Source organism: Eupeodes corollae, chromosome 2, assembly GCF_945859685.1.
Source record: "Eupeodes corollae chromosome 2, idEupCoro1.1, whole genome shotgun sequence".
Lineage (NCBI taxonomy): Eukaryota > Metazoa > Arthropoda > Insecta > Diptera > Syrphidae > Eupeodes > Eupeodes corollae.
This window is the reverse complement of record NC_079148.1, coordinates 149,929,987-149,955,937: the sequence shown is the minus strand read 5'-3', so window position 1 is coordinate 149,955,937 and position 25,951 is coordinate 149,929,987. Positions and strand designations below refer to the sequence as shown.

The 25,951-nt window shown below is 35.0% G+C and overlaps 3 protein-coding genes across 6 annotated transcripts in view; 2 read left to right on the top strand and 1 right to left on the bottom strand.

Moving 5' to 3' along the window:
- The window catches only part of LOC129947226 (tyrosine-protein phosphatase non-receptor type 4), a 63,516-nt gene extending 53,752 nt beyond the window's left edge, over nucleotides 1–9,764 (bottom strand). Inside the window, exons 1-2 of one of the 4 annotated variants that reach the window (XM_056057708.1) lie at nucleotides 9,429–9,763; nucleotides 9,208–9,334 (exon numbers count right to left, since the gene is read on the bottom strand). The gene's annotated coding sequence lies outside the window, so the exon portion shown is untranslated. Of the gene's footprint in view, nucleotides 1–9,207 lie in introns of all 4 variants that reach the window. The other 3 variants (XM_056057710.1, XM_056057707.1, XM_056057709.1) reach the window with 3 other exon arrangements.
- Nucleotides 9,765–20,022: 10,258 nt separating this feature from the next.
- Nucleotides 20,023–22,134, top strand: LOC129947232 (odorant receptor 49b-like). The gene is made up of 6 exons (XM_056057729.1): nucleotides 20,023–20,484; nucleotides 20,544–20,742; nucleotides 20,798–21,080; nucleotides 21,140–21,341; nucleotides 21,405–21,560; nucleotides 21,628–22,134. Exons 1-6 carry the CDS (start codon nucleotides 20,188–20,190, stop codon nucleotides 21,685–21,687), a joined length of 1,197 nt encoding a protein of 398 aa, XP_055913704.1. The 5' UTR covers nucleotides 20,023–20,187; the 3' UTR covers nucleotides 21,688–22,134.
- A 1,643-nt stretch (nucleotides 22,135–23,777) lies between these two features.
- Nucleotides 23,778–25,748, top strand: LOC129947233 (odorant receptor 49b-like). Its single transcript, XM_056057730.1, has 6 exons — nucleotides 23,778–24,306; nucleotides 24,371–24,569; nucleotides 24,624–24,909; nucleotides 25,112–25,313; nucleotides 25,367–25,522; nucleotides 25,594–25,748. Exons 1-6 carry the CDS (start codon nucleotides 24,010–24,012, stop codon nucleotides 25,648–25,650), a joined length of 1,197 nt encoding a protein of 398 aa, XP_055913705.1. The 5' UTR covers nucleotides 23,778–24,009; the 3' UTR covers nucleotides 25,651–25,748.
- Nucleotides 25,749–25,951: the final 203 nt, after the last annotated feature.

Genomic DNA, 25,951 nt, shown 5'->3' with positions numbered 1-25,951 from the left:
TGACGTTCAAGGCAAGTTATGACAGAAGAAAAAAAAACGACTGACTAAGGGTTGCCAAAGTAATTCTTTTATTAACTTCCCATAGAAAGTTATTGTAATGGGTCCGTTTTTTCAAATTGAAAATTTTGACATTTCTCGACGTTTTAAGGTCCCTAGATTCGAAATAAAAGATTTTTAGAAAAATTTCTTTGCGTGCGTGTGTACGTACGTTCGTACGTCCGTACGTTCGCGACGTTTTTTTCGTTGTCTAAAGCTCAAGAACCAGAAGAGATATCGACTTCGAATAAATTTTGTTGTACAGATAAAAAGCAGAAAGATGCAGAAAGGGCTCTCAAGAAAATTAAGAGCGGTTTTTTTTACCATAGCAGTTTAAAAAAAGGTGACAATTTTGGTTCACCCTGAATATCTTACGAACTAAAAACGCTAGAGACTTGAATTAAATTGAATATAATATATTGTAACGTGATACCAAACAAGTATATTTTTGAAAAAAGAAATCCAATTAACGGATTTTTTATAATTCAAAAAAACTTTAAAACAATTTTCATCTCGAAAATTTTACGAATACAAAATGATTTTAATCCAAAAAAATTTGTGCAACGAAAAATTAAGTTTTTAACATCTAGTAAAATTTTGAGAAAAATCAAATTGACATTTTTTTTATAAAAAATAAAAACCTAAAAAAAATTAATAAAAGTTTGTAAAAATTCAAATATCTTTTCAAAACTTTTGAGATATTAGCTTTAAAATACTTTTATGTATTAAAAAATATTTTTGTCGATATTCAATAAAATTTCGAGAAAAATTAAATTGACAGTTTTTTTTACCCGTGGCATGATGGTTAGTGCGTTGGACTGTCATGCAAGGGGTCTTGGGTTCAAGCCTGCCTGTGCCACCTTAATTTAAAAAAAAATTATTTTCGCGGGTACTGCCTCTTGCGAGGAATTGACAAATCCTTCAAGAGTATTCTTGTCATGAAAAAGTGCTTTCTCAAACTAGCCGTTCGGATTCGGCCTAAAATTGTAGGTCCCCTCATTCCTGACAACAGTAGTCGCACACAGGAATGGTTGAGAGTTGTAAGTCACTAGGCCCTGGATCACAACGGACTGTTGCGCCACCCCATTTGATTTGATTTTTTTTTTTACAAAAAATAAAAACTTCAAAGAAAATTTAACAAAAGTTGGTAAAAATTGATTTTCGACTCAAATATCTTTTCTTGGCTTCCACCTAATTTTAATTAATAAAAAAATATTGTTTTCAACATTCTAAAAAAATTTGAGAAAAATCGAGTTGACAATTTTTTTACAAAAAAATAAAAACCTAAACAAAATTTGGTAAACATTGATTTTCGACTCAAATATCTTTTGACAACTTTGAGATTTTGGCTATAAAATACTTTTACTTTTGAAAAATACTGCTTTCAACACTCAGTAAAGTTTTGACGAAAATCTAATTGAGTTTTTTTTACAAACAATAAAAACCTAAAAAAAAAACAATACTAAAACTTGATAAAAATTTACTTACGACTCAAATAGCTTTTAAAAATTAAAAATATTGCCTTCAAACTCTTTTTATTTCACAGAAAATATTGTTTTCAATATTCAGTAGTTTTTTTTTAATAAAAATCCAACAATCCCTTTTTTATAAAAAAAAAAAATCTACAAAAAATAGTAAGCAAATGTGGTAAAAATTGAAGTTCGATTTTGATATCACTCAAATTAATTTCATTCATCGAATTTGTAAAAATTTAAGAAATGCTACTAAAATGGGTAAATATTGTTTTCAACTAAAAATCTATTTAACAAAACTAGATTTTCAAACTAAACTATTTCTTTATATAAAAATATTGTTGGTAATTTTAAAATTGGTAAGAATAATTCAACTTATTTAACCCAACAAGAAAACCTACAAACTTTTAAGCAAGACAAATAGACACACAGGATGGGAGGTTATCAGTGTGGGTCGGACCCCAGCCTCTTTTTTTCATTTTAGTTCTGGTAATTGTGAATATTGTTAATATTTTATATTTCATTTAATTAATCAAATAATTTTCATAAAACTTATATCTTTTTGTAAAACTTTATGGTACAAACAAAAATATTTACAATTGTCAGTATTTATTAAAAATTGTAGTGGTTTTTTGAAAAAAAAAAAACTCATTTAAGTTTCACAATTTAAGGAATAATTCTATTTTGTTTAAAATAAAATAATATTAGTTCACTTTTATTAATATTATTTACTTTATTAGATTCTTGTTCATGATTAAGTTGATTAAAATTTATCAATGATCTTTGGTAACTCTGCTCGAGAATATTTTTTTTTGCGTCAAAAAAGTAGTCCAAACTCGTGCTAAAAATAAAGAAAAGACGAACCGGGCCAGGGGCGAAAGCCAGCCAGCATACATACTCGTGCAAATTGCTGCGAAAATGGTTCCAGACATTTTGACAGTTTGCTTTCTCTCTGAGAACATTTCATCCCAACTCCTCAAATTTGGCATTTGACCAACTTTTAGTGCGAGAAATGCCTGAAACAGACTTATTGGCTGCGTTCAATCTTGGGCAGATAGGGTATCCGGATACCTTTTTGTTAGTGTTTTACGTGTAAAATAACAGCTGATCAAAAACAGCTGAGATGTCAAAAAAGGAATCCTAAGGTATCCAAGAATTTCTGGGGTGTGTAGGTACCTGACAGAACAGCTGATTCAACACATGTTTGAATTTCAAGAAAATTGAGAATTGATTTCAGCTTTTTGTATTTGTTGGTAAACAAAAAGATACAAAATGTTCGGTTAAGTTGTATTTGAGGATGTTCTGTACATAATAGACGAGTTTTAGAATGTAATTATGATCTATTTTCATCATTCTGAAGTTGGAGAACCTCATCCTGTTTGAATTTCGACTTCGAAGCTTAGATGTTTTTCCGCTTTTTTTGAACAGCTGAAAGTTTTTTTTTATTTTTTGACAGCTATCCAACTCGTTCAACAAAGTATCTAAAAATCCACCTATCCAATACGAGATTGAACGCAGCCATTGACTTTATAAGATATTTGACTCAGTGTTTTATCTCTGGTATGTCACTTAAAGCTAGTAACAAGACTTTTTCTTCCTAAGCTTACTTTAAAATTAACTTCTCAAGCATTTTGGAAATCATACATTACAGCTTTTTGTGTTAATATTTTATGAGTGTTTTTGATTCTTATGCTAATGATCAAATGTAACGGCATATCGTTGTCATTTTACCAGCGCAATTAGGTATAGATTTTTAAGATGAGGTATCAGGAATGATTTTATTTTATAAATTGCTTTACTCCATTAAACAAGCTGCCTAGGTACCAACCTATGTAACTTGGAATAGTGAAAACAAGCTTACAATCCTTTTTGATGTTTTTTTTTTTATTCAATGATTTCCTCTTTCTTGTTTTGCATCAAACTAACTAATTCCAGACTAACCAGAATTTATATGGTACCTAAATGTTTTTTATTGGAATATTAATATTTTTAAGTCACGCAACACACCTAGAGCATGGAAGTCTCCTTCGTTTCTAACCAATTAACGATAGATACATTTACACGATCTTTAGTTAACGTAACGTTTTAGGTAGTATTTCATTTTGCTTTTTAGTGGTTCGGAACTTTTAAATTTTCTTAGGCTGGGAAAAGTAGAGTTTAAGGTCCAAATAATTAATTGAACTTTTAAATATAGATAGTTCTTAATTCATACCATTTTATGATTATGAATAGACGCAATATTGAGCCAAAAAATATTTCAAATAAATGTTTCTGGTCAAGAATCCAATGGAGTAATTTTGGAAATCTTCGGGGCGCCATTCAGAGTTAAGCACAGCTTCGTTTGCAGTCATACAATTTCATGAATTAAGTATTTGGGGTTTTCGGTAATATTTTTTCAAAAGTTAACGGAACTTTGAGGATAGTATATTTACCCTGGATTCTATAGAAAACTCCCTATTTCGCTAAGATGGAGGGGCCATTTCCTTCAATATAATTTTTTATATAGATTTTCATATAAGGCCTCTTCACCTTTATATTACCAGAACAACCCCCCCCCTTTTAAAACATGGTCGGAAGGCTGTCAACTATAGCTGGAGTGAAGACCGTTCGATCTATTATGAACTGATTATGGCAGGAGCAGAAAGAGCGTAAAAAAATCAACATGTCAGGGTAGTATAGTAACCCTAAAGGTAGTTGGAAATCCATGTTGTGTGGACTATGGAATGGTAAAGGATTCATCGGGCCGTACTTTTTGCTTGAAAATGAGGTCGGCCAAGAAGTAACTATGAATGGTATCCACTATCGCGAGATAATAACAGATTTTTTATTTCCAGAATTGTGAATATCCAGTTGGACGATATGTGATTCCGATGAGACAATGCCTCTTTACAAACACAGCCAACGAATCAATACTTCTTTTCTTACATCCGTGGCGATTTTTTTTAAGAAAAAGAGAACATCAGTAGGCTAAAAACAATAATTCAAAAGCTAAAAGATGAGACAATTCGGTACATTAACGACATTGGATCTCAAATCCAAGAGTCATTGGAAATACCTGTGGACAAACGGATAGAGAAATTTCACCAAAGCTGAGGCATTTTTGAAGTTTCTCAGAAATTGAATTTTTAACTTTCAATTTTTGTTTAGAAAAAAATTAAGAAGGACATGAAGATACAGTTTTCAATTTAATTAGTTTAAATGTTGAAATTAAATTTGTATAAGTGGAGAATTTAAATATTTATTAATATTTTAATATTAATAAATATTTAAATATTTTAAGTGGCTATTTTGTTTTTATTTGTGTTCTCTTTTTAGTGACTAAAAATGGCACAACGTCTTGAGTCAATGTAAGAAATGTAGATGCAACTCAAGTTAAGATGTAAAATATCTTGAGTTAACATACGGTACTTTACTTTTTTTTGACATAAAAACAACTTAAGATAATTTATCAAATTTCTTTCATTCTATTATCTGATAAATAAAATAAATGCATACATACATAAGACGGATCATCCCCTTTACCTTTGCAAAACTCTTCGAATTAAACTTAAGCTATTTTACAAAAGGTCAAACTTTTCTTGTTTTAAAACATTTATCAATTTGGGGTTTTGGTTAAGATTTCAGAAAATGGCCAAAAATGCTTTCTGGATAACAAAATTGATATCACGAAACTGCCTGTAAAGTCAACTGACTTGAACATTTTTGGACTGACACAAGGATGTAAGTGTCGTGATGCAAGCAAAGTTATAATAAAGAATTCTAGTCTACAGTTAAGATCTGTTGAAAATCAATTTTCGTTGAAAAATCAACAGCTTGTAACCTCTATTTTCAAAAACGCATTGCAGCTGTTTTAGAAAGGAAAGTTCATCCTGCCAAAGATTTGAAGAATTTATATCCAATAATAATAATTAAGAAAGATGTAGGATTCATTAAGATGCGATTTGTTTTGAACCTGTCGAAATTATGAAAATGCCTTAGAAATTTGACATTATTTTAAGAATATTTTTTTTAGTTGATAGTAAAAAGTTTGAGGCCAGTGATGATTTCGCCCGGAAAAAATAATAGAAACAAGCTATTTCAACGCTTATTCTAACTTAAGGGTCACTTTTTAATTTATGCAAATATGGTTTTTGAGTTTATTTATTAGTTTGCCAGATACTTTATTTTCGAAACTAACTACATTTTGAAAAGTCGACTATAATTTTTATAAGTATGGGTCGTGAATTACATTGTACTCATTTTGTACGCGAAGTAATGAAAAAACTAGAACAAGCTGAAAAAGAGTTGGTTGAAATTGATAAAACCCTAAACTGTTCGAAGAAAAAAGTATTTGAAACTTTACATTCGCGTTTTGATATAGTATTGGTGGGAAAATGTTAGAAGAAACCATTTCTTTCTTTAAATCAACTTAAAAAAGGACCAGTGACAGCTATAACTATATGAACAAAATTTATAGACGCAATCCTTTCTGGTAGAAGTCCACGAAAAGTGCTATTTTTTAACCAAGAAAACCAGCATACAAAGCGTTCCCTTTACAAACAAACACTTACACCGTTCTTATTGGAATAACGTTGCGTGGTCGGATGAAACGAAGGTCAATTTGTATACTTCCGATGGAAAAATGTAGGTGAAAAGACAACAAATTTAACTCAAAATACACAAAGAAAGACAGTAAAGCACGGTGGTGGGGATTTAATGATTTCATGGTACTTTTCAGCATCTTGTGTAGGTCCATAATTTTGGATCAAGGATAAGATGTGCGATGTGGATTAGGTCCACATATTAAATTCAGTTATGCTAACATTAACTCAAGAAGAGATGCCAATCAAATGAGAGTTAATGCAGCAAATACAACAAAACAAAAACAATGTTATGGAATGGCCATCTCAATCCTCCGGCCTAAACCCAAATGAACACGTATAGGGCATGCTAAAGCGAAGGATTGTAAAACCAAAAAGAAATATTCTAAAGGAATGTTAATCCATACCTGTAAAGGCATGTGCTGAATTGGTAAAGTCGATAAGGCGAACATTAAGAGTCCACTACATAATACTTAAAGAATTTAAAATACTTTTACCGTTAAATTCTTTTCTCGCTTCAAAAAATACCATTCTAATTTTTTTTTTTTTATTTATTTTTTCCAGGATGAAACAACATAACAATCACAAATCTACGTAGTCGTGCCATAAATACTGTTAAAACTATTTGAACCTGTATAATTTGACATTCAGCTACATACAACAAGTCACATTAATTGTTTTTAATAACTACTATTATATAGGTTTAAAATAGAGTATAGTCTACTTTACAAGTGCAAAGATGGAGTCCTCAAAAGAAGAAATGAGAATTGCAGTTGTTGCTGGAAAATCCAATTCTTTTATTTACAAGTTGTTAAAAAACCTCGGTAATAATCGAATGTTTGTGTGGCGTTATGGATACCCTTAGCGTAAAATATAAGCCTCGGCTCGGTCGTCCACGAAGTGTGAGGACAAAAAATGCCGTTCGCGCAGTGGTAGCTCGAAATCCCCTTCGTAAGCAGAAAATCATGTCACGAGAGATGGATATTTCAAGAAGAACTATGTCGCGACTAACTAAAAATGACCTTGGGATGGGTGCCTACCGCCGAGTGACTGACCAGAGATTAAACAATGCCTTGAAAAAAATTAGGCTGGAAAGAGCAAAAGCATTGCTCAGATGAGAAAATTTTCACCATTGAAGAAAAATACAATGGCCAAAATGACAAGGTCTATGCTCGGAGTTCACTGGAGGCAAAACTTAAAATTGGTAGAGTCGAAAGGGCCATCGTCCAAGGTCGGTCATGGTTTGGTGGGGAGTGAGCTACGAAGGCACCACAAAGTTGCATTTTTGTGAACAAGGCGTAAAAACAAAAGCAAAAATCTACCAAGAAGACGTTTTAGAGAAAGTAGTGAAACCACTCAACAATACTCTATTCAATAAAAAGTATTGGGTGTTCCAGCAGGACTCAAATCCAGCCCACAAAGCCAAATCGACCCAGTTGTGTCTGGAAAAGAATGTTCCTGAGTTCATCAAGGCATCAGATTGGCCCTCAGGCAGTCCCGATCTCAATCCTCTGGATTATTCTTTTTGGACAGCGCTAGAGTTGATAGCTTGGCACAGAGGACAACCGAATTTGAAAAGTCTGAAATCACGTCTTGTCCGAGCTGTGGGGAATTTTCCTGACGAAAAGGTAAAACAAATTTTAAATGCTAATGGTTTGGGATAAAAATCACGAATATGAATTCCAAAAATAAACCTTATTAGGAGAAAGAAATCTAAAATAGTACCTTCTTCCTCGCCCAAATTAAAGTTGTTTACTTTTCGTGACTTTAACGTTTAGCTTAGTCATTTTAAATAACCAATAAAAAAGATCATTACCAATTTTCCAACTTATCATTTAAAACAGTAACTTGCGAAAAATATTATGTCAGTAAAATTTATAGCTAATGAAGAAGATTAAGTACCTATAGGAAAAGTAACTTCAACTTGCTGAACCACTTTAGTCTATTTTCGTAAATGGAATTACTCGCAAAAACTCGAAAGTAAACTAGAACTTAAAAAATATGTATAAGTAAATATACCAATAAATACGTAAGGTTGTAATATACCCTCGTGCATAGCTAATCTAAGAGGGTACACGTAGACGTAGATATATCAATCCATTGACCATGCCGTAACTAGCAGTGCGTAAATGAGGAGGCGTTGACGATGATGACGACGACGACGTTCGACTACGACTAGCAAGTAGCAAAGCAATAGCAAGAGGTGGATATGTATATTTTTGCTTTTCTTTTAATAAAAATGGAAAAATAAAAACGAAAGTAGGCAAAAAATGTGCGTAGGTAGGTTTTTCCGCCCGCTGCTGAGCAGAACTGTTTCTATTTGCTTCTGCTGTTAAATACACTTCCTCTTCGAATGTTTTGCCCCCCAAAGCCTGAAAGTTGCGTGTCCACCACCGTCACACCGCAGCAACGCCACCGCGCTGCCGTTTCTATCGCGAGTTTCATAGAAAGCAATTTGTTTGTAGTACCATAAGCAAAGCATCCCCAAGTCCCAGTGTCCTCCACACTCCCAGTTCCAGTTTCAGCCCTTCTGTGTTTTTGTGAATATAATATTTTCAACCCCAATTCATTCACTATTCACATTGTTTTGGAGGGACACGAGAAAGGGCGGTTTGGAGGGAGATTGGATGAGTGACTATGACTATGACTTGGTAAGCATGGTAAATGGAATGAAGAACGAGACTTTTTCATGCAATTGTTTGGGGATTTTTTATTTATTGATTCATGTTATAATATGGGGAGCAGGGTCGGTCGTCGCTCGTGGTTCGTAGTCATCGCCGGCTCGGTGTTGTTCATGCTACTTTTACCCTTCGCGATTTTTACAAAGAAGAAAAAAAGGCAACGACGACAACGAGGCAGGCAGACATAAAGACAGACGACAGACCAAAAACCCAAAACGAAACAAATTGAGTTGAGTGAATTATATCCTTCACACAAATCTCTCTAGAGTTGTCGTCGTCGTCGTCGTCGCCGCTGCTGTCGAAGTCTTCACAAATGGAATTACCCTAGAAACGACAGAGGGATGGGGACGGAGGCCAAAAATCACTAATTTTTCTCGCTGAAAAATGGAGAAGAAACAAAAAAGTACGAAGAAGAAAGTAAAATCTTATTCTCCTCACCTCTTGATATGAATTTGGTTGGATTTTTGTTTTTCTTCTTCAGCACAGACTTGATTCTTTTTGTTTAAATTATTTTTCACTTTAATTTTTAATGAGAATATTTTTATTCTCTTTTTCTGGGATTACACTTTGCATAAAAAGAAGGACAATGTTTTATTTTATTCACTTTTTTAAACAATTGGACTTTAAAATAAAATATAGGAAAGAAAAAACACACTCACGGAGAGGGGAGACAAATTTGTTGAAATACAAGTTTTGAAGTTTTGGTTTTAAAAAAAGGATCATCAGTTTTACTTTTTCTTTTTTCACTCGAAAAATACCGACGTTCGAAGGTTTTATATAGAAAAAAGCAAATTTAAAAAAGTTTTGTGAAAGGAAGTTGTTGTTTTTAACTTTGTGGTTGTTTTTTAAAGCGATTGGAAAAAGTTTACATATATTATAAATTGGATAAAATAGAGAGAAAAATTCAAAAATTAAATTCGATGTGAGAAAAAACCGAAAGCGATTGGTCGTTTTCTTTGTCTACAATCTGCACGCCGCCATAATTAAACTAAAATTCAATTCATTGAAAATTTTGATGGAAAGACGAAAATGATGGAAAAAATAAAGCTGAATGGCTTACACAGTTGAATGGGATTGAATTCAAATTGAATAAGAACATTTTTTATCTCATTTGGTTTTGTTTTTGAATGAGGTTGTGAAAGAGAGACAATATTATGTGATTGTTTTGAAAATTTGACAGCTGTAATCGAGACGACATCTGGTGGTAATTTGTTAAGTTGTGCAGAGACATCTAGTAGGGAGTGGAAATTTGGAGTTGAATTGAATTAACAGGGTGCTTTTGAATACCACGAAATCTCAATAAGATGTTTAAGAACCGAAAATATGGGAGTTTATCATATAAATTACCGAAACCATGTTTAACTATACATTTCAGGGACTTATAACAATATCGTTTGAAATTTACCAAATTAAGAATAACACAAATTACTACGTACTTTCAAAGAGAAGAAGAGAAAATTCTAGATTTTAAATTTCAAGTTAATCGCTAAAAAATTGTCTGAGTTCGTCCTACTAAAAAATGACGTAAACATGTTTGATGTTTTGAGTAGACGAAAGTTATTTTAGGACAATATTTTAAAAATATGTAAAAGAAGATTTATATTTAGATTTTAGGGGTAGCCAAAACTCTTTGTTTTAGTTTTTAAATTCTGAAATTTTTTGCCAAATGTCAGAAATGACATTTGTGAGTTTATTAGGTTTACCACTCAAATGTTGACACTATGTTTCCGTAAAGATAGAAATATTTGTGTTATTTTAGTTTTAGGAGATTTTCAATTATTATATTTATACTTTAATTTCTAATTCAAAGGTGTCAAATTGCAGAGTTTTTGTTAAAATATTTTATTGTTTTTTATTTTAAATACATTTTTAAGCTCTAAAAGAAGGCAATGATGATTTGTCTTCAGTCACATCAAGTCAGATACAAATTCATAGTTCAATATTAGGCCGGTTGTTCAAGAAAACTTCATTGAGTGTCAAAAGACTTATAAGTACATATAAAATGACAGAACACTTCGAAGTTAAATTGAGGGTCGGTTCATTGCACGAAATGCTAGTGAGACAAATGATTTAATCTTTCTGGCAGGACTCTTTGATCGATATAAATGGATTTATGTCTCTTTTGATTGCAAACGTCAAGGTGACTAATAAGTGAGGGAACTGAAATTTATCTATTTAATTTTTATTTTTGATTTTTTAAGTAATAAAATCATATGAAGGGACTAAATTAAATGTAAGCTAAGTATACATGACTGGAAGATCTTCCGATTTAAGCCGAACTGTCAAAAGTCTTCCAATAACATCTAACTATGTGACAATTCATAATTCTTTTAAAAAAATCGTCTGACAGTTTTGTTTTGTATATATAAAAAAAAACAAAAAATTGGTAGACTAATTGGAAGGCAATTTTCTTGAAATATGAAATACATATAAAGCCTAGTACATACTTGTGAACCATCTCGTGAACCCATACAAATTTCAGTTTTTGGTTCACCCGTGAACTTGCTCGTGAAGCTGAGTGGAGAACAAAGTGGAGAGTTTTCGTTCACGGGCTATTCACGTGCAAAATGTACGGGAACTGTTGGTGAAGCTTTGACATTTGGTTTGTTCATGTTCACAACGTGTACTCACAAGTGTGTACCAGTGAGCAATGTCAAAAGTTCACTTTCTCCACTGGCGAACGTTCACTTCACGAGGAAGTATGTACTAGGCTTAAAAAATGATTTTAGTAAGGAAAACAAAAAGGCAAACCTTCTGATCGGAGGCGACGCGAATGCACGGCATACCCTTTGGGGAAGTTTTGTGATCAATGAACGAGGTGAGTCACTTTTTGATTTTATTATTGAAAATAATATGACCATTTGTAACAGAGGCAATACTCCCACTTTCGTCTTTCCGAGCGCGGAAAATTATGATGGATGGGAGCATGTGCTTGATGTTACTTTAGTAAACAACCGTAATTTATTAGTGGAGAGTTTCCCCTTTGAATTCGTTTTCAGATCACAAGTGGATTCTTTTTCAAATTTATTTCGAGTCGAAAAACAATTACCGGAAGCCCTAAACTGCTGCAAGGCAGATATTACAGCCATCCAAGAAGTGCGATGGGATGGACCGGGCAAACGCAAACTAAAAGACTGCGATATCTACTACGGCGACTGCTACCGAGAACAAAGACAGCGTCTATTTGGGTGTGGATTTGTTGTTGGAACTAGGCTCAGGCAGAAAGTCTTGAGTTTCAACAATGTGAGCGAGCGCATCACGACAATACGCATTAAGGCTAAATTCACCAACATAAGCCTAATATGCGCGCATGCCCCAACAGAGGAGAAAGATGAAGACACAAAAGACATATTCTTCGAGCTCTTGGACAAGACATATGAGCAGTGCCCTGGCTATGACATTAAAATTGTCTTAGGAGATTTTAATGCCAAGCTAGGAAGAGAAGACATCTTTGGTGGCATAATCGGGAGATACAGCCTGCACGACACCACCTCCGACAACGGATTCGAGCTGGTCGATTTCGCTGCGGGGCGAGACGTTCTGGTAGCAGTTCACGCATCTTAATATCCACAAGGGGACATGGAAATCTAATGATCAATCAACCGTCAACCAGATTGACCACATTTCGATCGACGCACGACACTTCTCCAGTATCAAGGATATCCGAACATTCCGAGAGGCCAACATTGACTCGGGCCACTACCTCGTTGTAGCCAAGGTACGGCTACGGATATCCTGATCCAAGCCAAAACAAGGAAGTACTGTGAGAAGATTCGACGTTAGACGGCTACAATCGCAAGAGACTGCCATGTCCTTTTCCGATCGAGTCTCTAATAACCTCTTAAGGAGTCCTATACTTCCTACATTAAGCATTAAAAACCAGTGGCAACATTGCCTTGCAGCCATCAGAGATGCCGCCTCTGAAGTGCTAGGTTTCACACGGCCACCACAGCGAAACCCCTGGTTTGACGACGAATGCGGGCAAGCGCACGCAGCGAAACAAGAGGCATCCAAAACGGCGCTGCACAAAAGGACTAGAGCTACTCGCGAACTCTACGAGCAGAAGAGGAGAGAGGAACACCGGCTTCTTAGATGGAAAAAAAGAGAAGCGCGCGATCAAGGAGATAGAGGGATATCACAACAGGAATGAGGTTCGTAAATTTTACCAAAAGGTAAAAAAAAACCTCCCAGTGTGGCTTCAGACCAGGAAAGTTCACTATCGACCAAATATTCACACTACGGCAGATCGATACCCACCATCTCTTTATCGATTTTAAAGCCGTATGACAGCATCTATAGGGAAGAGCTCTACCGAGCAATGTGTAATTTTGGCATCCCTGTCAAACTTATCCGTTTGTGCAGAATGAAGATATAGAATGCACGCTGCTCTATCAAGGTCGGAAAAGATCTTACCGATGCATTTAATGTGAAAAAAGGTTTTAGACAAGGCGACTTCTTCAACATCGTTCTGGAAAGAACTGTGCAAAACTCAATCGTCTACACTAGATGCACAATCTTCCAAAGGTCCATCCAATTACTGGGATACGCAGATGATATTGACATAATTGGAAGATCAAAGCTTGATGTCAGTGGAGCGTTTTTGAGCATTGCGACGGAAGCGAAGAAGATGGGTTTAGTGGTCAAAGACCAAGTATATGCTGTCATCAAAAAAGGACACTGAACGACGATGTCTTGGACAAAACGTCACCATGGACAGCTATAACTTTGAGGTAGTTAAGGACTTTGTCTACCTAGGTACCGCTATTAATGCAGACAACGACACCAGCGCTGAAATCAAACGAAGAATAACTCTTGCAAATCGCTGCTTCTTTGGACTTAGAAGGCAATGTAGAAGTAAAGTCCTCTCTCGAGCATGTAAAATCACCATCTATAAGACACTCATCATCCCGGTTCTCATTTATGGCGTTGAGGCCTGGACCCTGTCAAAGAAAGATGAGATCGTCTTAGGATGCTTCGAGAGAAAAATTCTTTGGGTGATTTTTGGTCCCGTACGCATAGATGGAGAATGGAGGAGAAGATATAACAACGAACTGTACGGGCTGTACAGCGACACTGACCTAGTTAGCAGAATTAAAGTAAAACGGCTTAGATGGCTAGGTCATGTAGAGCGGATGGACATCAACGATCCAGCCCGGAAGGTCTTCGAATCCAATCCCGAGGGACGGCGCAGTAGAGGAAGACCGCGACTCAGGTGGCGCACCCAGGTGGGAGAGGACCTCAACCAACTTGGCGTGCGAAACTGGAGACAGCTAGCTGGGGACCGAGCTGGCTGGAGACGCTTGTTGGTTGAGGCCCAGGTCCGCCCCGGACTGTAGCGCCACCTTAAGTAAGTAAGTAAACTAAGCAACTTACCGAATCACTCTGAATCGATAGGAGACCTTGAATCAAAGGTGAAAACCTTTGAAACTTCTATAAGTAAAGCTTTTAGAGTCTCTTGCCCAGTTAAATAAAGCCGTTAAACCCTTCCTTCTTGGTGGAATGAAGAACTGTCCAGTCTTAGGAAAATGACGAGGACAATTTTCAATATCTGCCACAAACATAAGTTTTACCAACCTTATAAAGACTCTCTTAAAATTTACAAACAAGCCCTGTCATCAGCCAAAAGACAAGGCTGGAGAGAATACTGTCAATCAATCGAAGACATAAAGGACTCCGCAAGGCTCAGCAAAGTTTTATCGAAGGAACATTGTAATCCTTCATTTCTAAAAAAGCCTGATGGAACCTGGACAGCCTCTCCAGCCGAATCTCTTGAGCTACTGAGGAAGACTAATTTTCCGGGTTGCGAGAGTGATAACCCCGAATCGCTTGAAACCACAGAGCTTGACTAGCTCATGTGGAGCAAGTCAATTCCGTTATAACCAGAGAAAATATTTTGTGGGCCATCAATACTTTTTCTCCATATAAATCCCCAGGCATGGATGGCATTCTGCCAGTTATGCTTCAAAAGTTGCATGATGTGGCAGCTCCATGGCTGGAACAAATTTTCAAAGGATGTCTCCTTCTCAAACATGTGCCCATATCGTGGAGACAGGTCAAAGTAGTTTTTATCTCGAAAGTGGGTAGGCGAGGTCACGAATCCGCGAAGGATTTCAGACCATTAAGCTTAACATCTTTTGTGCTTAAAACCTTGGATCGCATTCTTGATTACAATATTAGAGAAATCCTAGTTGGACGACCTCTCGAAAGCTCTCAGCATGCTTATCTTAAGGGCAAATCTACGGAGACTGCCCTCCATGAAGTAGTGCGTATTGTAGAACAATCAATCCATTATAAAGATTTTACTCTTGCCACCTTCCTAGATATAGAAGGTGCTTTTAACAACGTCCCCTACAGAATCCATAGAAGAATCGCTCGTTAAGTTCGGTGTAGAAGACTTCATTCGAGAATGGATTATTTCCATGCTCAGTGGTAGGAAGATTCGAGCCACTCTAGGCAATACAATCGCAACAAAACACGTGAGTAGGGGAACACCCCAAGCTAGTGTCCTTTCGCCTCTTCTATGGCTTCTGGTCATGGATAGAATTCTCGTTAAATTAGAGAGATATGGAGTGAAGGCGGTAGCCTACGCGGATGATTTGGTGCTATTGGTGTCAGGAAAGTACACATCTGTGATTAGTGAAATCACGGAGTCAGCTTTGAAGAAAACTAAAGTACCGCCCTTCACGCTACCTCGACTAAACGGGCAAATCCTATCATTGTCTTCCAGTACAAAATATTTGGGAGTTATACTCGACCCTAAACTACTCGTAAAGTGTAAACATAGCCGTAGTACGTCCAATCTTAACATATGGTTCGATTGTGTGGTGGCCTGCTCTTAGCAAAGCTTATAATATTGATAAGCTAAAGAAGGTTCAGAGAACAGCTTGCGTGGGCACCACAGGGGCCATGCCCAACGGACGCTTTAAACGTTATTTTGGATCTTCTACCAATCGACCTTTTTATTAAATACATAGTTTCCTGCAGCACTATTAGGCTGAAGGAATCAAACAGCTGGTTGTCAAAACCTTATGGTCACAGCAACACTACGAAATTGATCCCCTCAGATATTATCTCGGTAGACACTGACTACTGCACTCCTTCTTTGAACTTTAATAAGGTTTTAAGGTTATTTTCCCATCGAGAGAAGATTGGGAGGATGACATCGTGTTGATAGGTTTCGACACAACCATCTTTACTGACGGCTCAAAGATGGAGTGCGGAGTTGGTTCTGGGATCTTTTCTGAGTCACTAAATGTAGCCAAATCGTTTAGGCTTCCTGACTTTGCTAGCGTTTTTAAGTCTGAACTGCTGGCAATAAGCGAGGCATGTAAGATACTTAAACAAAACCCAAACCAAAACCGAAATGTGGCTATCTTTACAGACAGTCAGGCAGCTGTCAAAGCCATTAACTCGGCCAAATCCTCATCTTAATTGGTCCAGCAATGTCGCGATGAGCTTGCGAGCCTAACTATTAACCTCGGTGTCACCCTGATCTGGGTTCCGGGCCATAGTGGTATCGTGGGAAATGAACGGACTGACGAGCTAGCCAAGCAAGGATCGGCCCTTCATAGCTCACTTGCGGAAATGGTTAACATTCCTCTTGGTGCTATGAAGGGTAAAATCTTTTCTATCTACCAATCTGAATCAAACCGAAGGTGGAGCAATTTACCCAACTGAATTATATCTAGGAAGATATGGCCCACCTATAACAAAACCCGTACAAACGATCTTCTATGCAGGCCAAGGCAAGACATAGCCAAGATTATTGCGATTTGTACCGGACATTGGCCTATAGGAGTTCATGCAGAGAAGTTGGGTATCTCTTACAACACCTTTTGCCGTAGCTGTAGTGACCAAAGAGAAAGTGAAACTATAATCCATTTCCTCTGCAAATGTCCTGCTTTGGCAAACACAAGAATGAAATACTTTGGAAAAGCATTCTTTCAAGAATTTGATGAGCTATCTGAGACAAAGATTAGGGACCTAATCTTTTTTCTCAATGCGACAAAATGGCTCTAACGTAATCGCTATGAAGCTTCTCTATCAATCTATCCCTTTCAATCAAAGGTCAAACGAGTTATTGGTATCAAAACGGCGCACTACAGCGCTAATTGGATCTCAGGCTACGTTGCCTTGAGAACGCCATTTCTACCTACCTAAGGAAAACATTTTAGATTTTAAATTCTTTCAAAATCACTTAAGATTTTTGTTGTAGTTCCTTGTTGAAATATATTCTGACAACTAAAAAAATTGTGTATTTAGACGAGTTCAAACTATCGCAAGAAATCAGTCAATTTTTTTCAATTTTTTTTTTAAATGTGCCAATATTGGAAGATCTTCCAATCGTGTATAATATGTCCACTTGGCCTTATCGAACATTGAGCTTTCAGCGTCAATGAAAACCTGAAGGGAGTGTCAAATTGGTCTTTGTCAAACCGACTTATGTTGTGCCCTTAAAAATCCAAATGTCTTGTAATTAATTCTTATTTTCCACCGATTATCCAATCGAATATGTGGTTACAGCAAAGAATCTTGGTGTGATTTTTAATCGTTTTTTGACTTGGGATGATCTAAATGGACTCGTTATGAGTTACACAATCTTTCCCTCCATTAAAAACGCGTTTTCTTCCCGCTAAAACCTTGGTAATTCCTATCCTGGTTTATGGTTGTAAAGTCTATTGTAACTGCAGTTTCACGAGTAGGCGAAAACTTTATGTAGCTGTTGTTTAGCAATTACGATATTTAAATAAAATTAATTAGCTCAAGATCATAGAATTATTGTATTCTCAAATAGTTGTCTACTATTTAAGATTTGTGTTTACTTCATTGAAATCTTAAAATGCATTGAGCTTATCTGTCATTTAATTATCTGCGTCAGCTACCTACTGACAGTTGATTATAAGTGATTTCTTGACTTTTAAACTAAAGCCTAGTACGCTGATGATGCGAAACGAAAATATCCATACAAAAATGACATGACGAAATCATAAACGAAAAACTTCGCTGTGCTTTTCGTTTTTCAGTACGCTGCTTAACGAAAAAATGTGTCATTTTAGTGGATAGCTGTACTAGATTTCTTAATAAATTCTCCACTCTTTTCGTTCTCAATTTAATTGCCTGGCATATTAATTGCTTGCGAAATTTTGACGTTTTATATTTGATTTAAAATAAAATGGATTTGTCTAATGTGTCCCAACAATACATTACTGAATCGGAAACTCAGGATGTTGAAAATGTTATTGGTGATGTGCAAGAAGTGATGAAGACGAGAAGTGAACTTCAACTTCCAAAACATAAATGGAAGAAAATAAAATTGATTTCTCTTCGGGGGAAAAAAAGAAATTGGCTTCGTTTTTGGAAGTTGGAGCATAGGTTTCAATATAATGTAGCTGCAGAAATGAAACAACCATGTACTAACTGCTCAACAAAATGTTAATAAATAGAATTCTTTTTCACTCTTGTTTACCAGCAGCTGACTGTAAGAACTTGTCAATTGTTTTAGACAGAACTCTCCACAAATATTTTTCTTTCGTGCCTTCCACACTTGAAAAACAAGTACTGAATTTCAGATATTTTAATTTTAAGATTTCTTATGTCATTCAAACATTTTATCTATTAAAGCCTGATCAAACAGAACGCAGTTCGGCGGTGAGGGAAACCATCTTGCACCTCGCTTTTCCTGTCTTCCAAAGAAATATACGTTGTTGGTAAAAAACAACAAGATAAAGTTAAGCGTTTTAAAATGGAACTGAACTACGCGACGGCCAAACGTCAAAACAGAAAGGAAAAAACATTTATTATTTGTTAAATGTCAACTGCTTCTGCTAATTTTTCACAAAAATTTTTGTTGTTTAAAAAAGTTACTGAAATTTTTTAGATTTACTTGCTGAACTATTTTTTGTAGCAATAAATTACGAAACCAAAGAAAATAGGTTTCTTGACTTTTAGAACTGGGCTAATAGAATGAAAATCGATAGCTGTCTGCGTTCTATTTAACGTGTCACGGTCCCGTGCATCGGTCCGTGTTCTGTTTGACCAAGTCTATAAACAAAGAGTATGCAAAATAATGAAATTACACTGGCTGCATAGAGATAGAAAATACAAAATTCCGCCGTCTTCAAAAATGCCTATTATAGGAAATTGGATAAAGATTATAGTAAAGACGAACATGTTAGTTTTATTATAGAATCTTCATCTGCAACAGTGATATCGGTAAAAATGTAACAAAAAGCTTTAAATTTCTTTTTTTTACTATGTAAAGAATTATAAGTACTTTTTAACTTAACTAAAATTTTAACACTTTGAAAAACCTTTAAGGTTTGAGTAGCTAATTATAGCTATTTTTCTTTTGAAACAATATATTTTGCTGTCCGAAAATATTTTCCAATGTTTTTGTTCACTATTTTTAATTTTGGCTTGGCCTCTACACGTCATATTTGACGTTTGATTATACTTAATAATTCACCACTGACGTTTAATCATATAGCCCCTGTTATATTAGAACATTTCTTCAATGAATTTATAATATTATGAGCTGTAAATCATATCATATACTGTTTTTCTCTGAAAAAAAACTATCTGTTTTATTTCATAAACATTTCTCAGAATCACCAACATTTAAAACGAATGCTAACGTTTCACTATAAAAAACATGAACATTTACTATCATTTTCAATTCCATTGATACTTAAGAAAATATATTTTTCTATTGCACTTATAGGAAACATTCTTAAATCCTCCAGAGTCAAATAAACCATTTAACTTCATAGTTTGAACAGGTTAACTAATTAAATAAAGTGAAGAATAAATAAAAAAAAATGATTTATTAATTCCCATTTAACAAGCTAATTATTTACTAGTTGTTTTCCATTCAGATCCCTTAGGGAGTCATCTATAGCTTAGGTCATGTTCTTGCAAGGATTCAAAAGTCCAGTGTGTTCTATTTTGCACTTAAATGGTTGCAATGATAGTATTAAAATTGACACAACACTTTGTTTTGTAAAATATGAAAGGGTACTCAAAGTGTGTAACAACTTAAAATCATTATTTTATAAGGATTTCAATTAAAATGTCATTTTCGAAAGCTTCATTGATTTAATTACATATTTTACAATGGAGTTTGTTGACCAAGAAAAGCAGGTGTTAATGTGCTAACGAGAATTTAATAATAGACTTCTTGATAGAAGATTAAAACAACGTCTTGCTATAAAAAGAAAACACCAGACTTATTTGTATGAGTCTAAGGTTTTTGAAAATAGGGAAAGTGTTCTTAGGACCGATATTTTTCAAAAAGGATTGATCTGAAAAGTCAACAATCCAAAAATTAATATTTATCCGGTGAAACAAAATTTTAATTCAATTAAAGAGTAAATCTCAAAAACATCTTAAAACCAAGGAACCTAACCCCCTATTAAAAAAATGGAAAAATTCTCTAAAAGTTTTTCAAAATACGTATTTCCCTCTGACCCATCGTTTGGCAGACTCGGTTCAATCGATTATAATCTCAAACTCTTACAGTGGTTCGGACTGCCATTGTTTGGATCCCCCGGTGAATTCAACCGTCCCCTCTTCATCTGTGGTTTAATATTTTTAATCTTCGTCAGGCTACCCTATCATATTTTTGAGATTTACGACTTGATCACATGCTGGAGGAATTTTAATGACATGATTCAAAACGTGTGCATGTCATTTCTACATCTTGGAATGACTCTTAAAGTATGAGGAATTGAAAACCTTCTTTTTCCAACACTAACTATCGGTTTACCCTTTTTCAGATGATTATGATTTTCGGGAGACTCCAGGACTTCTACAAAATAATCGACACATTTCGAAAATTAGCTAAAAAATACATCAAGTCTGACAAGCAAAAAGATGTATTTTCTTGGATGGAGTTTGAGAGCAAAATTTCGCTGACAATTTATGGCATCATTCCTACAATCGCTTCGTCTTATGGATTTTGTTTGGTCATGAGAAGTTAGTATAAAATAGTAGTTCTTGATTATTTTTATGTCAATTTCCCTTTTGACAGATCCATCAGGAGTTGTCGGCCATAATTTGCCCTACAGAGCTAAAATGCCAGAATTTGCCCCTTCGACTTTGCAATATTTTTACATTCCCCTCTCGAATGCAATCATTGGATTTCAAATTGTCGGAATTGATTATCTCAATGTGGCATTTATCAATTTGATCCGTTGTCAATTGCGTGTTTTGAATATTTCGTTTGATCAACTAAACGAGTCGAAAGGTCCAGTGACTGTCGATCCATATAATCATCTGAAGAAAATCATCGAGCATCACACAATTATTTTAGAGTAAATTTTGAGAGGTTTTGAAAGCTTAAACATATATTTTTAAATGATCTTAATTTTAGCATTCGAAATCAAATAGAAAGCATTTTCAAATTTCCAATGCTCGTCCAATTCATCGGTTCTTTGCTGATTATCGCTCTGACAGGATCTCAAGCTTTGATTCAGAAAGAAACTTCAGGATTGGTTATGGTCTATTTGTACACTGGATGTATTTTAGCTGAGCTTCTGGTTTATTGCTGGTTTGGAACACAGATATCAGAACAGGTAGTTTTATCTGTCAGGAATGTTTTTGGGTGAACTACTTTTGACTTTGTACAATAATTTCAGAATGAAACATTAGCCTTGAGGGCTTATGCAACTACGTGGTATAATTTTGATGTGAATTTTAGAAAGTCTTTGGTAATTCTCTTGATGAATGCCCAGAGGCCATTTTGTTTTACAGCCGGTGGATATTTAGATCTTAGTTTGATGACTTTTAGCAGGGTAAGAGGTTTTGAAGAATTTCTTAAAGGAAATAGATATTAATTTCCCTTCTTTATTTTGCTTTTAGGTTATAAGCAAGGCATTCTCAATAATGGCTGTTCTTCTGCAAGAGTATAGTGATGGTTGATTCTAAACACGCAGTAATACATAATTGATATAGATTTAGGAAAATATTCGCGCACTTAGAAAATAGTTAAGAAAATTTTATTTGCACACAAGAAATAAAAGCCCGGGTTGAACAAGCTTAAAAAAATTTATTAGGACGCTCCTCATGGATTCCCGATTCATATTTTATCCTCCATGAAATCTGGCACTAAGGACTTTAAGTTGGCAACACTATTTCAACCGGCAGCCATTTTGTCAGATGTCAAGTGATTTATTTTAGGTTGGGTTTGACATTTCAACATAAAGAAACTGTCGCCTGAACAACGCTTGTAAATTGTTAAAACTTGAAAATTATGATTCTGTTTGAAAAACGTAAAGATCAACATTTGTTTAGCTATGAAGCTAATTTTAGGTTGAATGTATACGTCAATAAACAAAACTCCGTATTTATAGTAATGGCAATCCTCAAGTCTACACACTTTTACATCTATAAAAATTTACTGTTTGGCGTGCTTTATAGGTTGGTGGAATAATTGGTCCGCACTTTTTTAACGATGTTGACCAGAACGTTACAGTCATTTATGACCACTATAGACGCATGAGTACTAACTTTTTCTTCCATCAAATGAACAACCATTATGCCCAGGAATTGGATATCAACAAGATACAGCTTGTGCCACAACTAAGTATTGAAGAAAACAATTGGTAACCAATCTGTGATTGACGTCTCAGACCAGTGAATTGGTTTCCAAGATCGTGTGATTCAAAGAAACTTGATTATTTTCTGTTGGAATATTTCAAGTTGCTAGTCTACGCCTATGAGATTTGAACAATTGATCACTTGAAGGACCATATTATTACCAATATACGGCAACAAATGCTAAAAAAGTACCTAATCGAAAACCGAACCATTACATCCTCAGCCACCCTCATACAACTTGAGTGACCCTCAGTCATCCTCAATCATCCTCAGTCATCCTCAGTCTTCCTCAACCATCCCCAGTTTTCCTCAGTTATCCTCAGTCATCCACAGTCATTCTCAGCCATCCTCAACCATCCACAACCATCCTCAGTCATCCCCATTTATCCTGAGTCATCCTCAGTCAACATCAGTCATCATCAGTCATCCTCAGTTATCCTCAGTCATCCTCAGTCATTCTCAGTCATCTTCGGTCATCCTAAGTCATTTTCAGTCATCGTCAGTCATCGTCAGTCATCCTCAGCCATCCTCAACCATCCTCAGTCATCCCCAGTTATCCTCAGTCATCCTAGGCCATCCTCAGTCATCCTCAGTCATCCTCAGTCATCCTCAGTCATCCTCAGTCATCTTCAGTCATCCTCAGTCATCTTCAGTCATCCTCAGTCATCCTCAGCCAACCTTAACCATCCTCAGCCAACCTGTAACCATCCTCAGTCATATTCACTCATCCCCAGTCATCCTAAGTCATCCTCAGTCATCCTCAGTCATCCTCAGTCATCCTCAGTCATCCTCAGTCATCCTCAGTCATCCTAAGTCATCCTAAGTCATCCTAAGTCATCCTCAGTCATATTTAGTCATCCTAAGTCATCCTCAGCCATCCTCAACTATCTTTAGTCAATCTTCAGCAATTCTGAGTCATCTTAAACCATCGTGAGTCATCCTGGCCCAACCCCAGTTATCCACACTCAAACTAACGTATTTTCCTTATGAGTTCTGACGCACTTGGGTACTTATTGACACACATCCTGACTTTTCCGGACTCAGGTTCGAATTGTCACCAAAATTCTTTTGGTTAAGTCATTTGTCCTTTTATAAGCCCAATTCGAATAGCACTCTTAATAAGGCATCAATGAGCTTCAGATTACATTGTTCTAAAATGGTTAGAGCAAGATTACTACGTTTCAAAAGAACCCTTATACTTTTAGAAATGCATGTTATTAGGTGTCTACATATATCAGTAGGTAAAGCCCAGTTGTCAAATTGAACCCTTAATTCTACATGTTACGAGTAGTTACATTATGAAGGAGTAGCACATTTGATATTCTAATACTTCTGATAATGAATAAGTGCCTAATTGAGTACGCCCACAAACTTTGTAAGTATAAAGCATTTATCCCTTTTACTCTTATCATTTGAATTATTTATTTCTTATAAATTGATGACATCTTTTTTTATTCGAAGTCGATACGAGTATATTATGGAATCAGCTATTAGAAGTAAGTCAATGTCATATCACGTCTTGCCAAGTGAGTATCGAATGTTAATCATTACCATTTTTATGTGACAAGCTATTTTTAATAAAATATTGCATTTTGTCCACCGTTTCTCCATCAGTTTTGTATATATTGAAAATCTCCACTAGATATGTCAAAATTGATAGCATTTTTCAAAAATAACATCTTCCCCTCCAATCCCAAAACTGGTCAACTTGGTTGCATTGACTACAACCTAAGCCTCTTACAATGGTCTGGAATGCCCTTGTTTGGGGCCCAAAGCGAGACCAAATTGTCAATTATATTCTATGGAATAATTGTTTGGACATTAATGCGAATTCCTTATCAAGTTTTCGAAATCTTCGATATCGTTGCTATCTACGGAAATATGGGAGATTTGACGCAGAATTTGTGCATGTCACTGTTGCATTTTGGGGCAAGTATAAAAGTTAGATAAAACGAAATAAATTGATTTATAGTTTGTTGAAAGAAAGCAATGAAATATTTTTCAGACAATCATGATATTTAGCCGACTTGGAGACTTCTATGACATTGTTAAACAATTAAGAATAATGTCAATTGAATATTGCAAAACTAAAGAACAGCGGGACGTGTTTTTCAAAATGGAATTTGAAAATAAGCTAACGCTGTCAGTTTATGCTTTGATTGTTGAGCTTTCTTCGTGTTTTGGGATGCTTATGGTGTTGCTGGGTAAATATATAACGTTCTCTATAATGGCAGCCATTTTCCATTTAATTTTCCTAGGGCCCAATAACTTAGTTGGAAATATCTTTCCATACCGAGCCAAAATTCCAGACTTCATATCGATGGACATACAATTGTTCTACGTTCCTTTGAACATAATAGTCATTGGATTGCAAATGGTTGCAATTGATTATTTAAATGTTGCCTTCATCAACTTAACAAGGTCTCAACTTCAGATGTTGAATATATCCTTCGATGAACTTAATGAATCGAAAGTGGGTCGAATTACTGTGGACCCTGTGAAGCATCTAAATAGCCTTATAAAACATCATACGTACATTCTTGAGTAAGTATTTCAAAAACAAAAAAATGATTAACGCAATTGAAATTTTTGTTGAATTGTTTTGCTCCCTAATTCAATTGGGTAAATTATTATCAGAGGTTCCAACCTTCAACCATATTTCTTTGTTTTCATGAACTCTGAATTTTAGTTGAACCTTTGGAAATCTAGTAGAATCACCTTTAAGAATTTTTACATTTCTTTTCAGAATTCGACAAAAAATCGAAACTATCTTCAAATATCCAATGCTTGTTCAATTCATGGTCTCCTTACTTATAATTGCGTTGACAGGATTTCAAGTCTTAGTTCAATCAGACACTTCAGGACTTGTTATGATTTACTTGTATGTTGGTTGTATTTTGATGGAACTTTTAGTTTATTGTTGGTTTGGTACTCAAGTTTCTGAACAGGTAAATATAGCATATGAATATTTAAAAAATTATTAACTATTTTCTTTTTTTAGAACAAAACTTTAGCTTTACGAGGTTATGAAAGTTCGTGGTATAATTTTGATATGAAATATCGAAAGTCATTGGTTATATTTTTAATGAATGCCCAACGACCATTTTGTTTTACAGCTGGAAGTTTTTTAGAACTGAATCTATCAACATTTGGTCAGGTATGACATTTTATAAGTTTAATTTCTTAATGATGTCTTTTAATTTCTTACAAGTTTTCATATCTTCTTAGATTCTAAGTAAATCATATTCTGTTGTGGCCCTACTACGTCAACAATACAGTGGTTAAGGCAAGTAGACGAACACAAACATCGAAAATGTCAATTATTTTGTTTTCCTCTAAAAAAGCGTGGATAATAAACGATCTTAGTTTGTTCTTAAATTTAATGAACGAATATTTTGTTTTAAGTAGTAAAACAAAAATACCAATTAATGTTAAACTTTTTAATTACTATGTCAAAATAAAAAAAAGGCTAAATTTGTTTATTAAACATCGTTCGTACTTTTGAAAAAAAAAATCGTAAAAGTTCATTCAAATATGCCGCTGTTTTGGCAGCTGTCACTTTTAAAGCTGTCAAAATTTTGACATA

Excerpts from the sequence above, each read along its gene's own strand:
- LOC129947232 (XM_056057729.1), top strand. The coding sequence starts at position 20,188 with ATGGAAAAATTCTCTAAAAGTTTTTCAAAATACGTATTTCCCTCTGAC. Across the intron at positions 21,081-21,139 it reads CATCACACAATTATTTTAGA|CATTCGAAATCAAATAGAAA; the intron begins GTAAATTTTGAG and ends TCTTAATTTTAG. Across the intron at positions 21,561-21,627 it reads GTTTGATGACTTTTAGCAGG|GTTATAAGCAAGGCATTCTC; the intron begins GTAAGAGGTTTT and ends TTTTGCTTTTAG.
- LOC129947233 (XM_056057730.1), top strand. The coding sequence starts at position 24,010 with ATGTCAAAATTGATAGCATTTTTCAAAAATAACATCTTCCCCTCCAAT. Across the intron at positions 25,314-25,366 it reads GTACTCAAGTTTCTGAACAG|AACAAAACTTTAGCTTTACG; the intron begins GTAAATATAGCA and ends TTCTTTTTTTAG. Across the intron at positions 25,523-25,593 it reads ATCTATCAACATTTGGTCAG|ATTCTAAGTAAATCATATTC; the intron begins GTATGACATTTT and ends ATATCTTCTTAG.